We start from the raw sequence: 26,722 nt of genomic DNA, 5'->3' as shown, positions 1-26,722 counted from the left end.
TTCAGGACCAATTGTCTTTTTGATATTTGGTCAACTTAGTTACAAATACAGAACTGTTTGGTAAAAAACTGTTACAAGTTGCTCTGTGGTGCATTTTTTTTGGAGAGCAGCTGCACTTTGGAGGAGGCTTTCATGAGCTACTTGCCCTAATTAGGATTTAATCTACAAATCTCATTATGTATATCAGTTTGTATTACTGTAGTTTTACATTTAGAATTACACTTCACTTGCTACTGGAATAAGCACAGGACAGGCACATTTGGATTTTTTTTTTTTTTAGGTCAAAATAAACTGCATGGAGTAGATGGGTATGCAATGAATCAGGATAACAGGAGAACAAAAATAAAAATGGATACAGCCCCCCGACACCTTGTTGGGTTAAATCTGAAAACAGCTGTTTATGTTTAGGAGTAAATCAGAAGTATTCCAGAGGGAAAGTAATCTTTCTAGCTTTAGAGAAACAAAACCCACACAACTCCTCTGCCCATCTTTTAAATATTTCCAGACACTTCACACTAACAGTTTACAGTGGGCATTTGATACAATTACTTCAGACGGGGAAATGCAAGTCCTGTTGAAAGCACTGACGAAAGAAACCTCCATTTAATACTGCGAGATGATACTTGTGTGGAAACAGGCACAATGCAGAAGCACGGTTTGCATGAGGTGTCAGCAAAACCTCCTCATGATTAGTATGGAATTAGTAGTCAAGGCTTAGTAGTCATTTGAACCCCTTTTTACCTACATCTGCCTTCAGTCTGTACCAAATGAAGATGTCTGATTTTCAGCTTTACCCACGACACCAACTTCTTTCTACAGAGAAAAAACTAGAGTGTTTGTGCTCAGTTTATAGGCAGATGAGCCACGACATACATTCGTGCTGGAGAAGGTTGTATTGTAACTTCTCCTGTAACTGGCAGCAACGGGCACTCGGAATGATGCTTCCTTCACATCTTCGGAGTCAGACAAGAGCTGCAGTTTGTACAGCAGTTGCTTCTGCCTGCCTTCTTGGACGTGGGCCAGCACAGACCACTTCTGTAACCACAGTCTGAGGGGCAATGAGTGACAAAAAAGGTGATAGCTCCTACAAGTGTCAGATCCACCTATATTAACTTTTCATAGCATACCTTCAGTGTATTTCCCCATAAATCACGTGTAGACACCACAGCCAGCACCAGCATCTGGGCTGGAAACCTGGCAGGGAACCTAAAGGCAGCAGAGGCAGCCTTGGCTGCAAATTCAGCAGCTCTATTCCACCCCAGGAGCCTGGACTACAGGGCTGCCTTCCTCCTGCAGTGCTTTAGGCCGTCAAGCTGCTGGACATACTTTTGTGGGAAATATAAAAGTCAAGGCTTCCTAAAAGGCTCGTGCCACCCTGTAGAGATCAAGAGCCCTTAGACATGGATTTTTCCATGGGATGGTGATGCTACTGCTTCCACTGAACCACTCCTACAGTTTTTGTGTCAAGAAAGACCTTCTTTCCCCAGATGCGCTGGTTCTTGCATTGTGCTGCTTTTTGCTGGGCACGTTTTTAAACAGCTGTCACAGCTCACTCACGAGCTGGCCGCTGTAATCCAGTTTGTATTCTACAAAAATAAAAAATCCTACCTATTCCCCAATAATGGCCCAAATGATTTCAGTCGCACTAATGCAATCTGTAGTGTTTCAGACCATTACTCTGAAAACAGCAATTGTGTTCTGTTTTATAAGTGTCATCTGTATAACAGTTTAAGTTTGTAAATCACCTCTGGATCCTTTGTGATGAAAGGTGCTATATAAACTTGAGCTATTATCATTCCTACATTTCACTGCTCCATAAATGAGATACTACAGCAGCTCCACTCCAGCAATATGTTTGCGATCACACAACCCTCCCTCCCCAATATTTCATTTTTACTGGAATTAGTGATTAACATGAACATCACACCTTTTCCTATATCCCACCCCTTTGTGGGGTTTGGATTTTACACGTGGCAGCATTGCGCTGCCTTTCTGTAAGTCATTTCACTGGAATCAGAGAACAGCAATTAAATTGGCTATTAGGATGGAAATTGTGTGGGTCAGTGCAGAATCTGCTGGGCAAACCCACCCTAAAAACACGGCCCTGAGAGTCTCACCTGTTTCCGAAAGATTCAGGAGACTATGGAAAGCGCTCAAGCACAAATTGCAGAAAATAGCTCCTTTACAAATAATGGATTATTTCCGTTATAATTGCTTTCTATGGGCAAAAGTTAAGGAAAACAATTGCTGATTTCTGCAGAAGGTTTAAAATAGGAGGCGGTTGGCGTCCCGGTCTTCGCTCTCCCCTGCTTCCCCCACAACTTTTCTCTTTTGCTTCAGCAGGTTTTCTCTCACCAGGGCCCCCACAGAGCAGATCCCATTTGGACAGTTTGCTATTTCCTCTCCTCCTTTTTGATGTGCCCCAGCGATCTGAGGGAGCCAATAGTTGAAACAGATAACAAGCTATGACAAATAATGCAAGAAAAAATGGCCAGGTGAAAGTCATTTGCCAGCACCTAGTTGATACTTCTCGGCAGCAAGGGGGAATGCAGTGCACCAGCCACACTCTGCCGAAATTTCTGTCGCCAATGTAAATTAAGCAACATGGCAAAAGCAATCAGAGGGTTAAAAGAATCTTGTCTTTGCCCTTGTTTGCCTCATTTCTTGTTTCTCTCTTAAACTGCACCACTGGGATGAACCACAAGATTTCTGTGCTCCTTATTAAAAAAGCAAAAACTGCTTATGCAGCAACTGCAGCAGGGCTCTGTTGTTAGCAGATAGTAAGGACGTATGGAGATGAGCTACAAACGGTATCCATATCAGCGAAGACACTTCTGGAGAAAAAATTGTTCTGTGAACATTACAAATTCTGGCTCTAATTAAACATTCATCTCTCACTCTTCTAGGGGTGGAGAAGAAAATCATTGTCCTTTTATACTGCAGTTAAAAGTGGAAAACATTGCATCCAGAAATACAAAGAAGAAATATTTTTCTGTTCTGTGACAGCAATGAACGCTGAAGGTTATGCTGACTGAAGGTAATTACCACAGCTCTTTGCTTGTTCCTCAAAAAAAAAAAAAAGGACTGTGCATGCCTCAAAATATTGCCTTTTAGAAAATATCTGTAAATCATTCTGTGCTATAATTCCTTTAAACTGTGGGTACAAGTGCAGACAAGATTCTCTCCTTGCTGAGCTTCCTGGCCTTAAAAACACGCTGGAAGATACACAGACACAAAGCTGAAGAGACGCAGATGGAGAAGGGTAGAGAAGGAGAGGTGTTCCCAGCTGAGATCAGGTTCATCGAGGGAATAAAACACTCCTCCTTCCCAAGTCTCTGGTGAGGTAGATGAAAGACATCACCAAATTTCTTAAGCGTGGAAAGAGGCAGATGAATATTCCAAACATTAGGTAGGAAATGACCAAAGAACCAAAAATGGCAAGTCTCACAAGAGTCTCATTCTTGCTTGCTCTCACAAAAAAACTTGGATGAAGAGTGCAAAAAACCTAGAGCTAAGCTGCTTTATGAGAGTAACCTAGTGACATTTTGGAAGGGCTTATACACTGCTTTGGGAACACCTCTAGTTTGGTTTTTTCCTCTCCCCTCTTTGAGTTCTTTTTCTGTTATCTGTGCTTTCCTCCTTTTTCAGATGGTGAATCCTCTAGGGGTTCAGTGAAGCCTGAAGTTCTTTCTTGTGGAGTGGAAAGACAGGGCGGTTGTATCTATCAATACTAATAAAACATTCCACATGATTGATATAAATGTTTTTGACTTTTCGTGTACATTTGGGAAAGGCCTCAGCTGCCAAAGCTCACTGGCCGTGTTATGTTCCCATTTGCCTTCAACAGGCAGGGAAAGGGGAAGACTGACTCCAGTGGTTTTGAAGACTTGATGCAATGAACTGGAGCTCGGCTCCACAGAAATGTGTGGCACTATCAGAGGCAGAAGAGGAGGAGGAGAAGCAGTCGGTGTACAGTTAACACAGCTGGTCTCCAGGGCCCAAAGGCCCCGAGAGCCATAATTTATGTTCTTAGAATACCACCATGGACTCCTTACGCCCCTCGCTTTTTTTGGATTGCTCTGCAAAAGTTAACAATATAAAACAATGCAAAGTGACCACTGAGGCCAAAATATATAACTGCTTTCACAGCTTCCCATCTGCAATGCCTCTGAGGAGAAATACACACAAATCCAAGTCTGAGAAGTCATTGAAATGTAAAATACTCTTATCCAATTGTATGATTTCAACTGAAAGATTAAGATTAAAGTTTACTGCAAAACATTGGTGTTCATTGCAGAAGATTTGTTTATGCTTTCAAATCAGTAAACTCAATTTGATTTCTTTTCCAGCCCTGTTTTGTCTTGTCAAAAACTGGGTCATGTTCTTACATGTTCAGCTCCTGACCATGGACTTCTAATGCCCTAACAAGTTATATAGCTTCTATATGAACTAAGAGCTAGATGGAAAAATCACCAAGTTTCTGCTATTACAATTACTAGACAGTAGGGAAGGAAACAGAAATGTGAGTTTTTATTTCTAGCTATGGGAGAAGCATGTATTTTAGTGTGCATGAGCAGGACAGCCAAGCAGAAAGAACATGGTTTTTCCAAACAAGTGGATAGAAGTTGGATCTATCAGCTCGATTCCTGTCATTGCCTGAAGAGATCTCCTGTAGCCTTTCAGACTACTTATCTGTAAAGTGAAAAGGAGTGGTTTGTTTTCCTTCTAGTATTTTAGCATATTAGCAAGCTGAAGCACCAAACATACCACTAGCCTAGCAAATCATACATACAAAACGATGGAATTTCACTGAGCTAAGATTGCAATAACCCAGACTGTGTTATACAATACAGAAACCTATACTTTAAAGACCCACTACTTAATTTCTGGAAGAACTGTCACTTATTTTCCTTTAGAAAGAAAAATTAAACTAAATAATTTTTTTACATTTTTTACATTAATAATGAATATGCTATTTTGCCACTGACCAGATCTTAGACTTAATTCTTTCAGAATACTTTCTAGTTTTGATGTTAGCACTGCTTTGAGACAAAGTTTGGACCAGATGGCTTTCAGACAGCCCTAGCAACCTAAATATTCCTATGATTTACTTGACTGACTAATTTCTGGTTTAAAAAGGCAGTAAACTTTTGTCCATCTTCCCCTACCAAAGGATGACAATCCTCAGAGTTTTTAAACTGAGCTAGTAAATGAAGCACGAGCATTACAACCCCATCATATTTGAAGGTTCACACCACACTAAGAGGCTAAATTAGCCTCCAAGAGTTGACACAAAGTGATTTTTGTATGTCCATGAATCAGACAAATAATCAGCATTTATTTCTATAAATAACCAAATTCCATTGAAACACAAAAGCAACTTCAAGATAAAGAAAACCTGGCATTAATTTAGGCTACAGATTAATTTCTTAAAAAGCTACTTGCTCAAACACTTATTGGTACTGCTAAATTGCAAAACCTTCATGTGAGGTAGTGGAGCATACCATAAAGAAATCAAAGATAAAAGTCATCTGTTTTCACTTAACATATACAAAAGAGAATAAGATTTACTAAATAAAATGTGCTTCTGTAATGCAGAATTCCATGTAGTTCTTTGCCACATTCCTAATTTTTCCCGTTAGATACCCAACATCACTGGTATAAAACACCAAGAGACAGCTATAATCTTCCTCATTTCTAAACCCAAGTCAAATATTTGTTGAAGGAATATGTTTTCTGATTATGAGGATACATTTGCATTGTAGTTTTCTGTCAGTTTGATAGTAGAAGGAAGAAAATGTTCACCTGATCACTGAAATTATGCTTTTGTTCAGAATGTTACCAGAATGACTCATTTATCTATCTATCTTCTGGCACAATAAGTAATTAAGTAAAATAATTATAACTTATAATTGGAATTATTACTTAATTTCAGGGCTAAATACTCAGAGAAAGCTTTTTATTATGTAACTTCTACTACTGTTGGAATCATTTTGATGGACAGAAATTTGCAAATATCGCACTAACTTCATCCAGTCTTCAAGGTGAACTTCCACCATGAAAAAGCATGCAAAGTGGAGACCCTCACAGACTAAGTGTAGAAACTGCTTACAAACCTCAAAACTAATCATGGTAGAAAAAGATCCTATAGGCATCATCTTTATTAAGCCTTAAAGTTACAAATGCTTACGTTTGACCTCAAATCTAAAATTAAATTGAATTAAATTAAACTAAGAGTTTAGGTCCTGATCCCTGTTTTGATTTTTAATTTTCTCCACCTAACCCCGATAAGTATGCCACAAGTACAGTTCTGCTACTTTGGATTTCTGGTGAAATACATGCTCTGCATGACTGTCTGTATCAGCCTTCATCTCACGGGAGTCAGAAATGGTGGCCCGTGGGTGATAGCATCTCTGTGGCTCATTGACAGTGCCCTGAAGAATGCAGTCTACCATAAACGATTAGGTGATAATTTTACTGACGGTCTAATGATAGCTGACAACTTTCTTAAGCAGCATGTCCTGGAATAAGAATCAGCCTTCATGTGATAAAAAGAAAATCCTTACAGACTTAATGGTTGCAGAAGAAAACCAAAACTGAACCAGCGCACACCCAAACCATTTGAAATCAAGCGATAAAATGTAAAAATATTATGTTTAAAGCTTATGCTATTTTAGAGAGTGATCTATCACTTCAAAGCAGTTAGTTTTGGCCATGCTAGTTGAACATTTGAGAATGAACAGGTTTTTCTGGAAAAGTTAGTTCATTAAATCAGTTCCTAATGTTTTTGGAGCTCACAAAAACAGGGTCTTGTATTCTCTAGACACTGGCTGATATCTTCCTGTTGCTTTCACTCTCAGAAACAATCCTATTCTGCGAGATTGCCTTAATCACAAAAACAGTGCAGGAATAAACCCACTGTCGGTATAACACCCGCATTTATTCCCTTCCATCTTTTTCCAACAATAATGCCCAGATTCTTAAATCCTGGGGGGTTCTGTTTAGTCATTTTGTTGTTGGTTGGATGTTTGTCTGGTTTTTCATTGGTAATCTGAAAAGTTTGTATCAATAGCCTTCCGAATCTCATTACAGCTCTCTTGTGTCAGTTCACAGAAATGTGTGGTGGACACCAAGGATGCTGCTGCCTCCCGTGTAGACCAGCTCAGGCAGAGAGAGATAAAAATAGTCATTGCTACTTGTAGGCTAGGTATAAATACTACAAAGGCAACAAAGCACCATGTACCAGGGTGCTCTCTTCTTTCTGCAGGACATTGCAGCAGAGAGGCTCAGCACTTAGTAACAGAGTAGTTGTACCTAAGCGTATCTATCATCAACCTGAGCTAAATCAGGAGCTGCTGGATGCAAGAACTAATTTTTCTGCTTCTTCAGCTAAAGGACTGACACAGAAACCACAGAAGAGTTCTAATCAAGTTGTGGTCTAGCTACCAAAACATGGCACATTATTGTACAGGCAGATCTTATTTGCCCTAAGCATCCCAAAATAACCAGTGGAAACTGGTATTTAAATCTGTTCCAGAAGAAATCTGGGTTCCAACACCCGCTCTTTCTGAGGGGGCTTTGCAATAGTCTCATGGACTTCAAACTAAGAACAATGCATATATATATACTGATAAGTGTGCCGTGGTCTGTATTTCAAGCAGTAGCCCAGAGACCTGAAAATCAAATTGAGGTTTGGTTGAATAGCTCAACAATTTTGCAACACTCCTTTCTGTCCCATATTTATCACATAGGTGGAATTACACCACTCACACCTGGCACTGCGTTATATGTGTATTTCATTTCTCCCAACCCTCTTCTCTAGTCACTTATTCACTAAAAGTCCTTTGTGATACAAACGTTGTTATTATTATATTTACTGTTATTGTTATATTGACATATTGTTATTGCTATATTATTGTTATATTGACAAAATGATTGGTAAGCAACATTACAGAAATATTTATCGCTAAGCATTCTAACCATTTCTTTCTCCTGAAATCTACTGGAAAAATAATGGCAGGGAAGCTACACTGAGGACTCAAATCCCTTTCAGGCCATCAGCATTTTTAGTGGAGGACTGAAAATAAGATTATTATCATGGGTATATTTAGCACATGTGAATTTCTCATCAGATAGTGGTCAGAGGCAAAAATAGCTTTGAAGCAAATGAACACTTTAAAGAGACAGACATGTTGGGGAATGTTTAAGAACTGCCACATAAATTAAATACAAAATTTAACATCTTTTCAAATTGTTGTTCTTGTCTGTGACACAATTAGTAAAGCTATTTATGTTTACTGAAAATAGTACAATTTTTCAAAGATCACCAGTTCCTTCTGCAGTAAAGACAGTAGTGAATTTAAGAGTTGGTATTATTTTCCCCCAAAACAGTCTCATAATGCCATAAGCAGAAAAGATCCTCTCCTGAAGCACTAATGCACAGAACAATAATTATGTTAGGGATGTCTTGTCTACATTAATACCTGACAATCTACTTAATGTGTTTATTTCTTTAAATAGGGTAGCATTTACTTAAATTATGGGAACATCAACGAGCCCAAAGACAGCTGAAGATTATGAGGAAAATGAAAGGATATCATTATTACTGGCTGTGAGCAGTTTGCAAAATGAAGACTGGAGACAGGCAGAGAGATGCTAGGGTGTGTGGTTGGGGTATTATGATGAAAGGGAGAAACAAAGTTTGATCCAATGAGTAAATTCGCTGAATTCAATGGTGAAGCAGAAGTAAAGCAGCTTTAAAAAGTTATCCACAGCATAACAAGAAGAAATACCACAAATTGGACAGTATTCTTGTTTACTTTGGCTTAGGATGGAAGTTCTTCTTAAGCCTTGTAATCTGGACAGTGTGGGTTAAATTATAGAGAGATTTTGTGTAGGAAGATGATGTGAATGCATGAAATGAGGACATAGAGAGTCTCTCTACAGCTTATACAAGACCCAGCAGAAAGCTACACATGAGCACTAACCATGTGGGAAGCGTATCTGGGAGCATATCATCCCCTGCAAGAAAAGTGCTCAGCTAAAATGAAGTTCATGACAAAGTGAATTCCAGGCAACATCTTCTGCCCGAACGTCAGAGCACTGCACAGTGGACTTCTCTTGTCCAGATCAGCAGCAGAGCCTGCTTTCCTGCACGCTCCATTCCTGCTTGTATGGGTCCTTCAGCTTTAGGATGGACCAATCAGCCAAGGATTTTGGCATCTCCAACTTCCTTCTGTCTTACATTACTCCTCCCAAAGGACCAGTCAGAAGTTCTTCTGAACCATGTCAATGAAACACGACAGCATATTTATCTCAGCCTTTCAGTAAAAGTTCACCATTTCCTGCATCCTGCATCCTGCTGCTGTTGAATACATATGTATTTAATACAGAACCAGCATCTACATTGACTAATCGTTAATACTGAGTAAGACTGAAGGAATTACAAAGCATCACAGAATGTGGACTGAAGACATTGGGCTCTCTTTCTTGCTCCATCTCTGACTTGTCAGGCAAACTTGGCCAAGTCATTATTTCTCTCAATGATCTACAGTCCACCTTTACAAAACAGACGTGAAAAAAAGTGTGGATAAAAATACTACAAATTATTACTCCAGTGAGTGCACCTTTAAGATAGGATACTATCTCCTTAATAGACAGCATAACATTTGAGTAAGCTTGAACGTTCTCCTTTCCTCCCAACACCCAGTACCTATAGAAGGGTTAATTCAAAAACACCCTCAGAAACCAGAGAACTACAGGTACTCTTGATACCCTGAACATGTAATATTTATAACAGTCATACAACTTTAATTTTACTTCTTTGCCTTAGAAAAAAAAGAGTGCAATTTTTCTAAGCACAGCACTGCAGAAAAAAAAAATGAAGCGCTCGTTAGTTTGGAATTTTCCATTCCTTTTTGCTTCTGCCTAAAAGGCAGAGGACTGTGGGGGTTTCATAGTGGAAAGAATTTAGGCCTGTCTCCCTTTGACTTGCAAATTTTAGAACAGTGGGCTATCCATCTAACCGGTTGGCAAGGATTTAAGGTTGATTTAATATCCCTTAAGCCAGTCATGAAGTATTGTACAGCCTTGTCTCCTCTTCCTCCTCCCTCACTCACCCTTCAACTTGAGTATAAAAGCTTATCGCACATAGAATTTACATCCATGACAGTGGTGGTCACTAGCGTCACCATAAAGTGTTACAGTAAGAGCAGCTGGAGGTCTGGCAGTGATACTGCCATAAACTCCGTATTTCCTTGGGCAAAATGATGCCTCACCTGTTAAACTCACGCTGGTCCAAAATAGGTGCCCATGCACCAAATACCACAATTAAAAAATAATGTTTTCACAACAGACTGGAAAGTGATAAGAATCATTCCCATCACATTCTCAGCACTCTATCAGTGTGTATTTATATGACCTCTTTTCATATTTTAGCTTAGTTTTTCAGATGTCTAGAGTAGTAGTAAAATGAGGGACCTAAAATACTAATTATGTGTATTATGGGCAAAAATATATCATTGTTGAATTCACTTTAAAAGCTCCTCAGAAATAAAATTTCTAAAGTGCTTCCATCTGTTGTCCTTAAACCGTATAGGAGTTCTACTGTGCTCATCACAGTGAATCTCTCTCTCTCTCTCTCTATATATATATATACACAAATTTAGCTATATATATATAAGCACTTGTCCAGTCTATGCTTGCAGGTTTTTTCCTTCTTTTGACAGACCTGCACTTTGAAAAGCTGAATTTTTGGGGGGAATTAATTCAAAATACAAGCATACCTAAGCTAAAGCTGTGTACATTTTTTTAAATTGCTTGAATAGTCATAGGAAGAGGTAAGATTGAAGAAAAACCTGCATATTTATTGTGTCACAAGCCCCCTGTACTTTCAGGAGCAAAAGGTAATTTGTACCTAAAATCCCATTTGTACATGTTGCTCTCCCAACCAGACATGACCTTTGAATGTAAAAAGGCAGGTTGGTGCAGACGTTATCTCCCACAGGGGGAAATGGTGGGCTACTTATCATCCCATCAACCTCAAAGTCTAAGTCACATTTGACATCGAACTAATGTCACTGACATGAGTGACATTCACCTATTAGAAAGTACTCAGAACCAGATAAGCTAGAAAACTAATGTAGTAAGATGGGGCCATCAAGGAAATATTGGCACTCTCTTTCATGGCTACTGTGCTCACTTCGGCCCATGCAATACAAGGAAAATACTATTAATATTAAACTGCAGAATTCATATATAATTTCATCAGAATCTATACAAAACCAGTAAGAAGTAAAGGCATAGTCAGTAATGCAGCCTTTCATTACCTCTGCTTAAACACTACAGTGTCTGGTATGCATCTAATCATTCCAAAATAAATCAAGATTATCAAGATTTTTAGCACAGTTCACAATTAAAAAAATAATCTGAAATGCACAGCACGTTTGGTGTAAAACCACATCGTGTCTTCACATTAGGTGTTAGGAATTCTCCTGCACAAACTTTCATGTACGCTGCTGTCAATTTTTTCAGAGAATGAAATAACAGTCCTACAGCAGAATCAAACCAAGCTATCAGTCCCATTTTGCCGTCACGTTAATGGACAAGGTATAGCAAATCAGCAACAAACAGATCAGCAGAACAACCTTATCAGTAAATCACTTGCTGCACTCTAAATAGTTGCCTTTCAAAATGTTGTCTGCAATACTTGAAGAGTTACATTGATTTTATATCTATCTCTGAACTTGTCTGTGTTTAAGTTTAAAGTCTGCAAATAACAGTTAGCTTTTAATAAAGTGCCATTTACACAATCATACTGTAAGCAAGGCTGAATTTCACACATGCACAAGTGATAAGCTGTCTTCCTCCCTTCCAAAGCAAGAAGAGGACTGACAGCTATGAAAGGAAATATCTTTTTTTTTTCATGTTGGTGGTATTGTCTGTGTTTTTATTACTAGCTATGGATCAAAGAAGGAACCCCTAGTGGCTTTGCTTCTTCCCTCCTATGGTCTATTAGCAGAAAAGAGTAATCTTTGCATAACCAATTATTTATTTACCGACATTTTCAAGCTCTAGGGCTAAAATGATTTGAGCAATTTAAATAAGAATTTTTTTTTCCTTGAGGCACACTGCTGGAGATGTTTTACCTTTGCACATTTTTCTAGTTTGCTTTTGGTTTTTTAATGCTCACAGTGGCAACCTGTCCTTTTGCTAGAACTGGATTCAAGGCCCAGGATCCAGCTGTTGCAGCTCACCATTTCAACTGGTACCACTCCATTACCATTTTGTGCCATGCTGGTTTATGTACGCCAAGCAGCTGGGAGAATGGTAAGGCTGTACTGGTTAAGCATGAAAATGTGAAGAGACACCAAAATTACCTATGCTCAGTCCTCACATGTCTACGATTTAATTCCAGATGATGTTTTTTCAAATAATATTAGCGACATTTTACAACATTCAACTGTACATCATCTTCCAATGTTTTACAATGAAAGCGTCCCACTGCCATAATCTGTGCGTCTCCCTTGCCCAGCTCCATCCACTCTTGCCAACAAACACATATTAAGCATTTTTTTCCATACAGTCTGCCCTAGGTTAACCAATTAACAACATAATTAATTTAGCAGTGAATAAGTTGGCTTTGATATTGTGTCAGTTTGTATTGGGGAAATCTGGCAGCTAGAGGCCCAAGGAAGAAAAGCATCCCTTTTCTGAAGTCTCCGTGGGGACAAAGTCCAATGGGGTCAGGAGCTTTACTGGCTCTGACGGAGCCGGACGGGCCAACGGGCATGCCTGAGCAAGCGTGAATGATGAGAATGTTTGGCAGCTTTTCCAGAGAAAACAGCTTTGTAATAAAGACGATATGAAAATCATGATGGCCATTATGATAGGTATATCTGTGATGGATCTGCCCTGCTCTGGCACTCTGATCTCCACCTGCAGCCTTTGGTGAGGGAGCTCTGGTGAAGGAAGGTCCTGCAGGGAGGTTTGGGTCACCTCACTGCTCGCAACTGAGAAAATGCTTTGCTCCCCGAGCACTGGCCTGATCTCACTGCTTGTGTTTGCCGGCAGGGAGTCACGACAGGGTTCACGGAGAAGTGTTTTGGGGAGACTGGGCCCAGCCCTCTTGGACCTGGGGTGTCAATCAGTATCTGCCAGAGGAATTACAATTGGGTGGTGCTTTAGACAGCAAAACTGCACAGTGTAAAGTGCTCGGGCTGGTCAGAGATAGCCTTCTAAGTATATATTGGGTTCAACAATTTCATCTACTTCATGGGTGATGGAATTGAAGATCTACTTATGAAGTGACAGCCAGGTGACACAGCTGGATATGGAAGGAAGCTCGGGGCTCAGTCAGTGAGAAGGGAAGGGAGGTGCTGGGGAGCTGGAGCCAGAGCAGAAGGTGCCAAAGCTCAGGAGAGCTGCTGTATGCTCAGGGAACATGTCACACGTCCCCTCTTCTGTCCTGTGCCATCAGATCCAGAGGAACAGTTTGAACTTTAGGGAACAGAAGACTGTAGACACCCTATGGGAAGTCTACACCAAAAAAAACCAAAAAAAACCCCAACCCCTAAGCTTTGGTAAAGGACTGGGTGGAATATGTTGGCTGGAAAGATGGCTGGAGAAAAAATTAATTTGAAGGAAATTAAAAATATGTGAGATACTTGAAGATTGATTTTCAAAGATTTAAATGTGGGATTGATATCAGCTAGAATCAAGGACACTGAGGCAGCAGATGTGGCAAGTGATGGATTAGATACACCTGGACCATGGTGTATATGGCATCATAGATCTGCTGGATTTTCTGTAGCGTGACCGTAACATCATTTCAACTCCATAAGAGGTTAAAAACACTTGTACAAAGTCTTTTCCTTCTTTTGTTTCTCTGGGCTAGAGTGACAGGACTCTGCGTGTGTAGGAAAACCTCCTTGCCTGTGTTATGAGCATCAGTTAAATCTCTAAGAGCTGAGGAGAGAAGGAAGCCTTTGGCTTAGTCCCTAAAAATTTGAAGTTATTTCAGTGTGCCCCTCATACCTTATAAAGTCCCAGCCTCAGGTGCCTCCACCCATTTTCAGAAGCATATTGCACTATACTGTGCACTTCCACTAAATTAACCATAGGCATGGAGTCTTTCCTCTGCTGCACACCCTGTAAGCTCAGAGAATATTTTTTCCCCCCACTTGCTCAAAGGCTTACAGCTCAGTCAAATCAAAAGCAATTTTCTCTAGAAAAAGTAACAGCACTTCTCCTTCATGAGAGCTATTTCCATGCCAAATTTCAAGTTTCTACCTACAGCCAAACAAGCTGTCGTGTCCACAAATATTCTCTGTAAAAGTGGAAAAGAATGTTTTATCTTGGTCCGTATTAGGAAATGGCTCAAATCGTGTTCAGGCCAGCAAATGGGATTTCCAGGCAGGTACGCAGAGGGAGCATTTTTAACCCCAAGTGAACAACTTACAAGTGACTGAAAACAAGAAGTTCAAATGACAACTACTATGCAAGCTCAACACGTAATGCAATCTCTAAGAGACTGTAATTGCACCCAAAAATTTGCTAGTGACCCTTGCTTCAAATAACAACAGCAAACAAAAGGCATTTGAGAAAATGAGCTTTGTTTTTGTATTTGCTTTGCATACGTGGCAGAAGTTGCACATCATCAGTTTTACTCTTCCCTGTGCAGAGGCATCTACTTGCTCAGCTCCTGCCATTTGTTCAAATGTTGCAGGCAGTAACCAGAGGAGAGAACTGTTTTAAGGTTCAGGATTATATGATTTAAAGCCACAAAAAGCAGCAGCAAAACAAATGGATGGATTCTAAAAATCCTGCAGTCCTCATGGGCCTTGGATTGCCATCCCTTGCTCCACAATACTGAAAATCAGGCCACCTACTTATGTCCAAAATAAAATTTAAAATAATTGAGACATCTTATTTGGAAAATCCTTGCCATCACCTTTAAGCCTGTGGTTCTACTCTTTAAAAAGCAAATCAAAACAACAAAAATCCTAGCCCCAACCTAGCAAACAGTAAAAATATCTTGCCTTTTCAAAGACTGCTTGCACTTAAATCTTGTGTGACATTTATCTTATGCAATGTGGTCTAAGGTGAAGAAGGGAGCATTTATTCTCCCCCCTCGCCCCCAGCTTCACTCCTTCATTTTGTGTGGAAAAAACTTACAGCTAAAATTCTGTTTCCATTGAGTACTACACAAATTTGTCAGTCAGAAACCAAAGGAGTTAATTTGCATCTAAAAGCAAATCAGCGCACACAGGAACTAGAGCACATGAGAAACCCTGAGATAGTTGTTTGTTTATGATAATAACTTTATTTATTTTTGTGGGCTGTATGCTTCCTTTGGCAGTCAAAGCCAAGGCACAATTATAACAGATGCAACCTGATGCAGTCTATCTATCCTTCTCTGATCAAACAGCAGTAAAGATGAATACAACCTGTTCTGCTTGATCATGTTCATTACTTCTGACATTACCGAAAGCCTAAGATAATATTAAATTACATATTATGTACAGTTATTCCTAAAATGGTATTGTATATAACCTGAAAAAAATGGAATTATAAGCTAGAAATAATTAAAAGCCTACATAAAATAACCCGAATTTACTCCTGGATTAAGTTGTATTTTCATATTTTCAAATATTTTAACTTCTAATATCTAACAGGAATACATGTGTACATCTGTGTGTGTATAGATATATAAATAGAAAAGTAAATTTACCCCCCCTTAAAATTAATAAACCTATCTTATTACTGACAGTTAACAGAATTTGCTGGACTGGTTCTTTTCTATGGCAAAGCTGAACCCACTTTCAGAGTGATAATTTCTAGGGTTAATTGTCATAGCTTCCTCGACACAATCTTCTCCACCAGCTTTATTTTATCTGCCAGAGCACCAATATGCCATGATTAGCATAAATTAGACTAAATAAATTCGGTGGGTTACTATATTATTTTACGCTAATCCGTTTATTTATTTATTTTTAAACATTTCAAGGTTAGGGATGGCTGAGCAGTGGGATGGCAAATTCCTAACAGCAGCTTGTTCAAATTCAGCTCAGAAGTGCTTAAAAACTGTGTGATATTTTCAGAAATGTTTAGCAGAAAAAATCCGGTGTGAAAAATGTCGTCAGGTACAAACTGCTACATCATTATATACTGACCTTTTACAGATGCACCGGTGGCACGCTGCTATGAGGCAAGGAGCTCAGTATGTGCAACTCAGTAACACAGGACAAGAGAAAAAGAAGCATCGAGCAAATTTGCTTGCATCACTCCAACGAAAGGCTTTCCTGATGTTAAAAAAGATACACCCGACCTCTTAGTGCTCCAGGCAATGTTTTTTCACAGACTTTAGAAAGGGGTTTGCTCATCCTGAACAACTGGTTCGTGCCAGCTGCCTGTGCCAGTACCCACAAAGGCCATCCTTGTGACTCCGCCAACTACAAATAAACCAGAGGCAGCTAGAGGATGGGGCGGTGGTGCCCACGAGGAACATACAGCAGAGCCAAGCTGATGACCGTCCGACAAAGTGGGTGCCTCTCTAATACCATTCTGCTCGGAATGGAAGTTTTCTCAAAAGAGATGTGATGAGCACATGCAGTGTGTTTACCACTGACTGAATCTCTCTTCAGGAGATCTAACACAAAACCAGAGCCAACTACTGTTTGATAAGGCTACAGTTGTTCTAGGAAAGTATACGTTTTCCATCCTGTCAGCACAGTTTGTGCAAACACATTGTACCACCTCACGTAAAAATGAAACTAGCGGTGAGATTCACAAAACACTTTAATTTGTTTCTTGCACATGACAGCACAGAAAAGACACACGCTGTTCTGGTTTGTCAAGTGTGCAGCAATGTAAGAGGTGATGGGTACAGACACAGACCTTAAAGGAAATGGAAAGCCAGGATGAGATTTTCACTGGAGAGTTTGGATGGAGTGAGTGAGTAGTTGAAGTAAAGGAAACATGGTGAAACTGTAATCGTTCCAACTGCACTTGCACAAGCAATTCGGCTTTTCATTTATTGATGATGTTAAAATTCTCTTTGTTCTCTATTATCAGATTTTAAAAACTTTTCTTGTTTGGCCAGTTCTATGTAAGAGAAATTGTGACTCATTCCTCTTCCAAACAAGATGAAGAGCGAGCTTGCCAGTACAGCTATAGAAGAGGAGACACAGTCCCTATGTAGACAGGGACAGAATTAAACACAAGGGCCCAAGCAGCAGCAGGAAAACTAAAGCCAGCTCCGGAATGCACAGCTAAGACAATTAAATGCAAATTTTAAGTGCCTAGGCTTGAGAAGGGACAAACTGATCACTTAAAGTAGATCTGTATAGTCTCTGCCAAATTAACAGATAGCTATCGGCATCTTTTAAGGTCTCTGCTTAAATTAAGTGCCGAAGTGGCAGATGATCCGCGCATGTTCTGTACATTCCATGGTAGCAGAAAACGGATGAAGAAAACACCCAACAAGAGCAACGTCCCACTAATAACTTACAGATTCTTACTGACCCTTCAAAACCTGAGATTGTCACCTGACTAGTCCTGCCAGTGGACTGGCTGGTCTTACCATATGTTTCCTTTCCGTATGCCACCAGGGCTAAAGTTTACGTGGCAGAAGATATACAGGACAGCACCTTCTACCATCCAGAAGCACATGCCAGCAAGACTTTGAACTGAAGGCCTCCAGTTCGGAAGTCAGGCTCAGACCAAGACTCAAAACGGAGCCTCAGACCATCTCCATTTTCAGGGCTGACACGCTGTTGGTGCCATGTCTCTGGTGGGTCTTTTATTTTGCGGTCCACAAGGTTGCTCCCTCCCCACATCCCGCAGCCAGATGTGAGCCCTTCGCTAGCGCTGCGCCGAGTCAGGAGGGAACCGGGCTGGGGTAACCCTTGGAGATAGCACCAGAGCAGCAAACGCCTTGTAGGACCCAGACCGTGGTGAATTATGTGAAAACTGTTGTCAGTAGTATGTGTTGGCTGTGGAAACAAGTTCAAAAACACCTATGAGTTTAAAGCTCTTGAAAAAAGGGCCGTTTTTTTAAAAAATGCATGAAAGCAGATACCAGATGCATTGTGTCACATACATTATAGTAGCTTTTCTTCGCAATGATTTTCAAGATGATATCTTAAGGGATCAAAACCTAGAAGCATTAAGAAGGGTGTTAGACACCGAAAGCCATTAGAATCCCTTCTTCTATTGCTCTGAATACATCATTGCCTCTTACTTTCTATTGCTGAAAATGGATAGATTTTCAGATAAAAATTAGGAGAGCTTGAATTGCACTCCCTCTCTGGATTCTTGTATGCATTTTCATGTTTTGTGTAAAGCATTCAGGGAAAAAATCGCATACATTTATGGTCAAATTACTGGCAGCTTAGCTTCGCAAATGCTGTAATTTAACTGTTTAACAGTAAATTAAATTTACAGTTTGTAATTAAATAAAATGTTCTTTTTAATTCAAATAATAGTAAATAATATGTGTATAATAGAAATTCTATTTAACAATGATGGACTATTTACACAACAGATAAAATTTACTTATTTCAGCTTGTATTTATTGCTAAACAATCTCAAAATAATAGAGATTGTTTCCAACTATAAATGTGTGTTAAAACATCTAACTTTAATAGTGGAATCTTGTCAAATTGATGTACAGTAATAGAACGTCATAAAATCTTATTCCAAATTGTAAACTGAAGCATTAAAAATTAACTTTATAGGCTAAGAAAGACAGGTTGAAATTACTGCTGTATGGTCAGAAAGGTAATTTAAAGCACAGGTTAAAAATTTGATTCTGCTTAATACATTTAAACCAGAAAAATCCTAAAACTGTTGGACACTTGTAAACAAATCAGAAAGTATTTAGGCTTCAGTTCTGCCAGATTCAGGGTGATCTTTGCTAACAAACCTTGCTAACCTATCCAGCTGCTCTGACTTTAGCCCTCTAGGGTGTGCAGAGGCAGATGAGTTTGCAAGATAAGGGCCCTTAAGTTAAAAATTCATGGGAAGGGTCATGTTTCTTCCATTTCTGAAGTGCTGAGCGGATCAATGGAATGCACGAAACAAGACAGTAAGACATAGAAATTATTTCCTGCTGACTGGCACTCCTGGAAGTAGAACCTGGGAAATGCAGTGGATTGAGGATTGCCACCACTACCCAGCTTCGGGGCATTCTCTGCTTCTGTCCTGCGAAAAGGCAAGGGCTGGAAAAGCAGAGCGCCAATTCCACTGCCAGGAGCAAGTGCGCCGGTACCTTCAAAGGCCACTAATGAAGTCCACATGCTGAGCTAAGCCAAGATAACCCACTTCTTAAAAAAACAGAACATAGTTGTGTGGGAACCTTCTGGATAGCAGCAAGTCTCTAAATCTCTGGTAATTAGTTCCCCTTGGTGCTGACCTAAAGACTTTGTGTCATGGGGAGGATGTCATTGCATGGAGCAGGGGGTTCCTCACCCTGCGTGGTGGGGGCAGTTTAAAAGCCAGCACTGGCCAGTGTTCATCCCAAACAGGAATGAAAACACCAACCTGTGCAACATGCCTCTGCTTCAGGTCCTCTGCTGTGAATGTAGCCACACCAAGTCCTCTCCCGTCTGGGGCTGCAGCCTGGCCTGGTGGAGCCCGTCACACTGGAGGCTTTTCCCTTTGCACCAAGTCCTCACAATATGTCATAATGAGTCCAGCACAACCCGACCCTGAATTTCAATGCCCAGCTGTATGAAAGTCAGAGCAACACAGGGTCTGTCTCATACAATCACAATTGTTCTTTTGATGCTAATTCTTTCATTTTGTATCAGAGACTCTTGGCTTGGTTTCTGTTTCATCTGCTTCCCAGAGACCAGATTTACCTCCCTTAGCAATGTTTTGCCCCATAACTGCACATTTCATGAGAGATGCACTACTATACCTTAAACATGACATTTCCTGCAGAGCAAAAAAGGCTTTTAAAGGGACTTTGTGACTTTATCCTACTGAAGCTGAAGAAGGCCAGATACAATTGAGAATGGCAGTTGGCTGGCAGTCCCACAACAGCAGTCCCACTACTTCAGTCCTTTCAAAATCAGCAAAATAAAAAGCAGGTTGTTCAAAACTGTTTTGTGGCCAGGCACTTGCATGAGAACTGAATATGATCTAAACGTATCACAGCCTGGTACTATTCAAAATCACACCACAAAATACAAAACATTTATTGATGATTTGGAAGTGGAGGTCTTAATAATTGTTTTTGAGAAATCTCTGAATATTATTTTTGAGATTTTTCTCTTCATGTATAGCTGAAGGTTTTATAAAAGGCATTGTTTTTTAAACTATATATATTATATACTGATGTGTATTCTTTTGAGGATTACATCAGCTACTTTGACTCCTGTGTAATAATAGTGCATTCAACACACATCCCCACTGAAGTTGATACAGGATTAGGTACTAGCTAATGTAAGGACTAGCATCAGAGTCTGACCCTTAGTACAGGAAAACTCAGACAGCATTTTAACCTCACTAAGAACCCAAAGTGCTTTACAGATTGAATATACAGTAATTGATCACTCAGGCTGAGCTGTCCTCAGAAATCTCTCATCAGGATGTCAGTGGTACATGAGATATGACAAGACTGCAGCAAAGATGGCAAATTTACAAACATAAGCTGAAAATATCTAGAAGTCTTCTAAAATGAGGGACAGCCTAGCTATTAAGAGCAAGATCAGCTCCCATCCCTTAGCCGTTCTAAGTCACCGACAGCTGGTTCAATCTTCCTACAAGTAGCTCTAGTTTATTCAAGAATGCTTAATTTTGCCTGAATCACCTCTTGCAATTTGCTATTTCCTGCTTACAGGGAAGATAAAAAAGGATGTCTAATTGAAAATGTAAAGTATATAAGTCATGTATCAGAAAAATTAAAACACATAAGTCAAAAGCATTGCTTTACTTTTTCACAAGAGTCGAGACCCATGTCTTCTCATGCTCCCCCCAGCCTGTGCCACAGCTCTGCCACCGTATCACACTGCCTGCAAGAATGCTGCTGAGTTACTCCTTGCAGCTTTCTCTGCAATGAAATATTCCCTGCAGATTCAGCTTTGTTTAGTCAATTTTTAGTCAACTGAATTTCCAGGTGGTCATGTACCCAGTGGATGAAATATTAGCTGCTTTCCAAGTGCTTCAGGGAAACATGATTTTATTCCTATATTTGTTTCCTTTGGAATTTAAAAATAAATGTGGCCAACATCTCTATCTCTAGGTACTGAAAGAAACCAAATTCTAGATCAGGCTAAAAATTATTTTTAAAAACATCCATTTGTTCCATCACTGGACAAAACAACTTCATCAGAATAAGAAAATGAGCAGCACTGCTGAAATGATGTGTTTTCCTGCCACTCCGCCTTGCATTCGCCTATCTTTCAGCTATGCATTTAAAAATAACACAGATACTTTCACACAGAGCAACTCGGTGATGCTTTTTATTTATCTGGTTCTTTGCACTTCTAGCTAATGTCCAATGCAGGAGGTCCCAGCTTTGTTGTGAAGGCGTCTTGTTCAGCTTTGCTAGAAAGCAAGCTGTGAAACGCGGCCTCTGTGAAGGAGCCACAGTGCTGGACTTTAACAGCAATTCTCACTCTCAGCATCCAGAAGCCACTTTGCATTCAAGGGATCATAACTTAAGCATAAAGTATACAATGCTCATAAGAAATTAAATTTAAAAAGGAAAAATACGACTTCTGCCTGCACTGAGAAATCTGTTGGCAGGGCTGTGCATTCCACTCCTGTACAGGAGACAAGGCAGTACAGTTCTCATCAAGCTTTCTAACTGTGTCACAGAAAAACTGGAGCCCTGCCACTGACTTATATTCACCCTCCAGTGAAGACAGCAGCTTGCTCCACCTCTTGTTTGATTTCAAGAATTTTATCCAGAACAGTGGCATTTTAGCAGTGAGAAATGTGCCTGCTAATATCATGGTGGCCTAAGCTCAAACCCCGTTTATCACAAATGCAGCAGTGCCTAAGCATGGCATGTTCCTGAACGCAAGAATCAGCCGTGGTCAAGGAGCAGGATTTGATGAAGTCCTGACATAAATTCTGTTCTAAAACTCACTGTTTTCATGTGGCGTGGACACACGAAAATCAGACTGTGTGTGTGGAAAATTAACAAATCTTTGAAAAAAAAAACCAAAGCTGCATAATCTGCTGTATTTCAGTTGGTCTTTATCCGCAAAATCCCAGATCTTTGTTTAAGCTACAAACAGACTATAAAAATCAGCTCACTGGCCTCTCTCCTTATTATCCACATCCCTGCACAAATCAAATGAAGCTTTTGCTGTAAAGCTGATAAAAAACACCACACACATGAGCAAGCTGATGTATTTAAAAAGTGGTTATCGTTTCTAATCCTTTCCTCTCTCTCCAGGGAACATCATCTTTCCAAGGAACACACAAAACTCCACCACTGAGCACACATCAGCACTTACGCTTGTTTTGATTAGAGATTTTCTAAAATAACAATGAATGAAGTAGTCTGGCATTAACATTGATTTTTAGCACCTAGGGAAGTAGTAAGACAGTTGTCCCATTGTTTAAAATCAGTGAATAGCCAAGACCAGTTCTGACAAATATTTGCACTTACATAATCTATTTCAGAGACCTCACAAAATGAACTATAGTAGCTGGTTTGATAGTATGTGGATGCTTTTGCCATTTCTTCGTAGATAAACCAGAACCCCATGTGTAACACAGAAGAAGAAGTCACAGATGCTAAACTTACTCCTGACTCTCCTAGCAGGCAGTGGGATTTGTCTGCGACTCAAAGTACCGGCTGAGATGTTCTCCAGTTCCAGTTCCTTGCCAACTGTGCCAGGAAAACAAAGCAATTTTTATTATCTAATGTAGACATATCCAAATGATATGTCTAAATCCACTCTAGAAAATCAAGCTTAGATTCAGGGATGAAAGGACTAATGCCCATTTCACAAGGTGTAAATCTAGGCTTTATTGTCCCAAATCATTGCCCCAAGCCAATGACTGACAGCACTGGGAAACCAACGTGATATCAGATTCAGGTCCCACCTCCTAGAACTGAGTCTTTTAAATGGGAAAATTTCCCCATAGGTTGAAATTCCTCTCAAAATATTAAATTATCAGCCATTGCATTCCCTGATTTCAACCTGAATTGTCACAGACTTGAGCCAAAGACTAGAAAATTTGACTTACAGCTTAAGCAGTGCCGAGAGGTTTAAAAGTCCCTCTTCACTCTGTGCATATTAAAACATTGTCCATTCCAAGACTTTGCTTTATAAATAAAACTGCAGACATGAGTTATGGTTTTAGACTCTTGAAAATATACACATCCACTCCCATGCACAGAGTAAGGAGCAGAACTACAGCACTCAGCGTCACACACAAATTTCTAACTGCGACAGAATGGAGTAAGGTGGGCTTCAACGTGGGCTTGAGCACAGTGAGTCTTGCATCCATAGCTGTGGTTCTGCATCAAACACCACGTACATTTCATGTCGTGTGTGATTTTTAACTTGTGTAACACACCGCATGCCTTAACGCTACTTAGTTTCTATCAATTTAAGGTATTAAGAGCCTCACCTTTTACATGAAGGCAGTCAGCAGTTTACGTAGCAGGGAGCAGGGTGAGCTATCAGCATGCTCCCTGTGAAGCACTGCCTGATCTTGAAAAGAGGAAAGGACAAGGAAATGGAGATGAATCTACTAATGCAAAAAGCCTTTGCTCTTTGTGAATTTTTAAGTACTGCTAAACAGCAGGAAGAGCACTTCAGAAGCAGCAACAGAAGTTTGGGGATTATGAAATATCAAAATAAAATCTACTCAATTCATTGAAGCCGTTCACATCTGTAGGACTTTCTCCTGTAAATAAGGTCTTTCCATTTCAATTTTCTCTCATCCTTTTTGTCTTTTTTTTGGACATTAAAATACATAAGGCAAACACTCAAGCCTGGCTTGCTTCAGAAGCAGCACAGACAACTAACTGTTTGAGGAAACCAAACTTAATTGAACATAGATATGTATTTTAAAGGAACGGAAACGAAACTGACATTAGGGAAGTAGCAAACACTGCATTCCAGCAAATTCTCCTCTCTTTAGCTAAAAGAAGTTGTCAGGGTTTTTTATTTGGCAATTTCTGTTAAATGAATAATCAGATAAAACAAATAAAACCAGAAGTAACACCTACTTAGTCTGACATAAGCGCAGAGGTGAATCGGATTCAGCCTTTAACAGCTGCCCTCAGGTGCCTGCGGAATCATAGCAAGGTAATTCACACACCGTCAGGGCAATTTTCAATGGACTTCTGTCAGTTGAACAGCTGATAAAAGCCGTCTGGATGATCAAATACTGCATAGTGCAAGATACAGAGAGTGGTGAATGTATGTAAGCCCAATCAGTCTGAATGACAGATCTGCCTCCTCACTGCCTAGTTTTTTGTGACTGTTTTTGACAGCTATACATATTCCATTTTCAACAGAGTTCAGAAGTCCAGGCCCTATCTATATGGCATTTTTAATTCACATCTACACAAATGTCATGGCATTTCTCTAGGGGAAAAAAGTGTATAAGTTGACTTTTGTGTCAGCTAATAAAATTATTGTATAATTCATGCAATTATATTTCCTTAGCTATGTATTTATATGGATACCTAACAGTTACAAGACAAATGCCAGACACAGACAAGATGATGCAGTCTACACAGAGTGTCACTACTACCCAAAAAGGTGTGAATGAAAAAGTATGGAAGAAGTATGAAGAAGGTATGGAAGAGGCTCAGTCTTTCACAAGGACCTACCAGGTTACCTCTCCGATCCCAAATGAGATGGGTATGAATCACTAACCGTTTAGCCTCACAAATCCAACGCACGACTGTCATGTGATTGAACACGCATTGCCCTTTTCTGTCAGACATTTAATAACGGAGAGAGACACCAGCATTTCTCTTCCGCGTCTAAGAGGCTTTCTCACCTATAAGAAACCTAGAAATACAGACCAAAGGTATCCTGGATGCTAAAATCTTAATGAGTGAAAATGCTGGCTATTTGCATGACGAGTTTTTTCTGTGGTACAGATTTGCTCTTAGAATGTGCTTTGATATTCAGGTCTGCATTTTCAACTGCATTAGTGGTATCAGCCACCTAACCTCACGCTGGCTTGTCATATGCACACGGCATGTATCTCCTCTGTGTGCCCCTGGCAAACCTCCCCTCAACCATGCAAATGACTTTCACTGACTTTGTGGAAAATTAGGTGTTTTGGAATTTTGAAAATGAGGGCAATTTTTTAAGCCATTAAATATATGCCCTAGAACATATTCTAGCACCCTGTTGTTGAAACCTGTTGTCCATGTTCATCATCCTCACAGCCTAACACTAAAGCACTGCCTCGGTAATAAGGAATTGTAGATACAAGAAACAGAACAAAGTAGGGCTGCCCTTGCAAGTAAAGACAAACACTATATTGCAAATTTGATGACCAAAAATCACATCATCTAATTCCATCTAAGATGTAGATGGACTTCCATTTACAAGAGGGTCAACTAGAAAGTCTTTACAGTTGATTTGTGCAGAAGATAACGCTCTGATGAGCCTGGGAGATCCCAGTACCTATGCAGTCAGATACCCATCTCCCCTGTGTGGCAGTGTTTAGGATAGGTGGCATCTGAGCTTGTCCAACAGAACAAATCTTACCTGAATTTAATTTCACAACCTGAGTAGACAAGATTTTGATCCTTTGCTAGCTGAATCCCTTAGACCTCCTCTAGATGTTGAGGGGTAACTTCAGTCACAAATACAGCAGAAGGCAACAGCTTTATTTAGCACATACATCATTTGCACAGCATTATCTACAGTAGCTTTTCGTTATGAATTAAAGAAGAAAAACTCACTAAAAAAGTACATAGAAGCACAAATTCTCAAAATGGCTACTGGACAGGAATCACTGGGTTCAGAATTTTTCACCTCCAGGATGATAAAACTGGCAGAGACAAAATAAATGAAATCATGTTAATTTTCCACATAAAACCAAGTGGTTTTACGATAAAAAGCTGAAAAAGACTGTGTGCTGAAGTGGAAACTGTCTTTTCTCCATTGATAATGTGATGCAGTCAGACACACCATAGAAGATTAGAAGTAACCTGCAAGGTTTTATTACCTTTGATTTTTAGCTGTGTGCTACATAAAATTAATTTGTATTTTGCTGCAGAAAATGCAGAATTAATGATGCCAATGTGGAAGAGAGACTTTTTTTCTGTGCAAGTTCTGTGAATTCTTAAACCTCAAGCAATACTTAGAGCAAAAGAAAAATATCTGCTTTGTGTTTTATGGTGAGATACAATTCACAAGAGGTCCGGTTCAGATCATGCATGCTTTCAAACTTTTGGTTGCATAGCTAGACCTCATTGACTCTGATCTTTAAATCAGATTGGACCTCTTAGAAGGATAAGTAACTTAGCATGGTATTTGGCAATTTTTCAGATCCTGAGAAAACAGCGGTTCCCATGCTATTTCAGTGCCTTCTCTCCAAAAAGATGCAAAATGTGGCTATGGTGGCAAAACGAGAAAAATAAGTGAAATACATAATAGTAAAAAAAAGTAGTTAACCACAGAAATAATTTTCTAACTAGGTAGCATCTTGTCCAAAGCTTTAGGAAGGGTGGTCTAAAGAGATAAATCTTACTTTATAGTGAAAGTTCAGGAATTATAAC

The 26,722-nt window shown here is 39.7% G+C and overlaps 1 protein-coding gene across 16 annotated transcripts in view; it reads right to left on the bottom strand.

The window, feature by feature from the left end:
• LDB2 (LIM domain binding 2) overlaps positions 1-26,722 on the bottom strand; it is a 220,096-nt gene that overhangs the window by 96,779 nt on the left and 96,595 nt on the right. For 9 of the 16 annotated variants that reach the window (XM_056326458.1, XM_056326457.1, XM_056326463.1 and 6 more), the window contains one exon: positions 22,766-22,849. The exons of the other annotated variants lie outside the window; for them this stretch is intronic. In XM_056326458.1, coding sequence (XP_056182433.1) covers positions 22,766-22,849 — 84 coding nt within the window. The remainder of the gene's footprint in view (positions 1-22,765; positions 22,850-26,722) is intronic. 16 annotated transcript variants of the gene reach the window in all.

Source organism: Falco biarmicus, chromosome 1 (assembly GCF_023638135.1).
Source record: "Falco biarmicus isolate bFalBia1 chromosome 1, bFalBia1.pri, whole genome shotgun sequence".
Lineage (NCBI taxonomy): Eukaryota > Metazoa > Chordata > Aves > Falconiformes > Falconidae > Falco > Falco biarmicus.
This window is presented reverse-complemented; position numbering and strand designations above follow the sequence as displayed.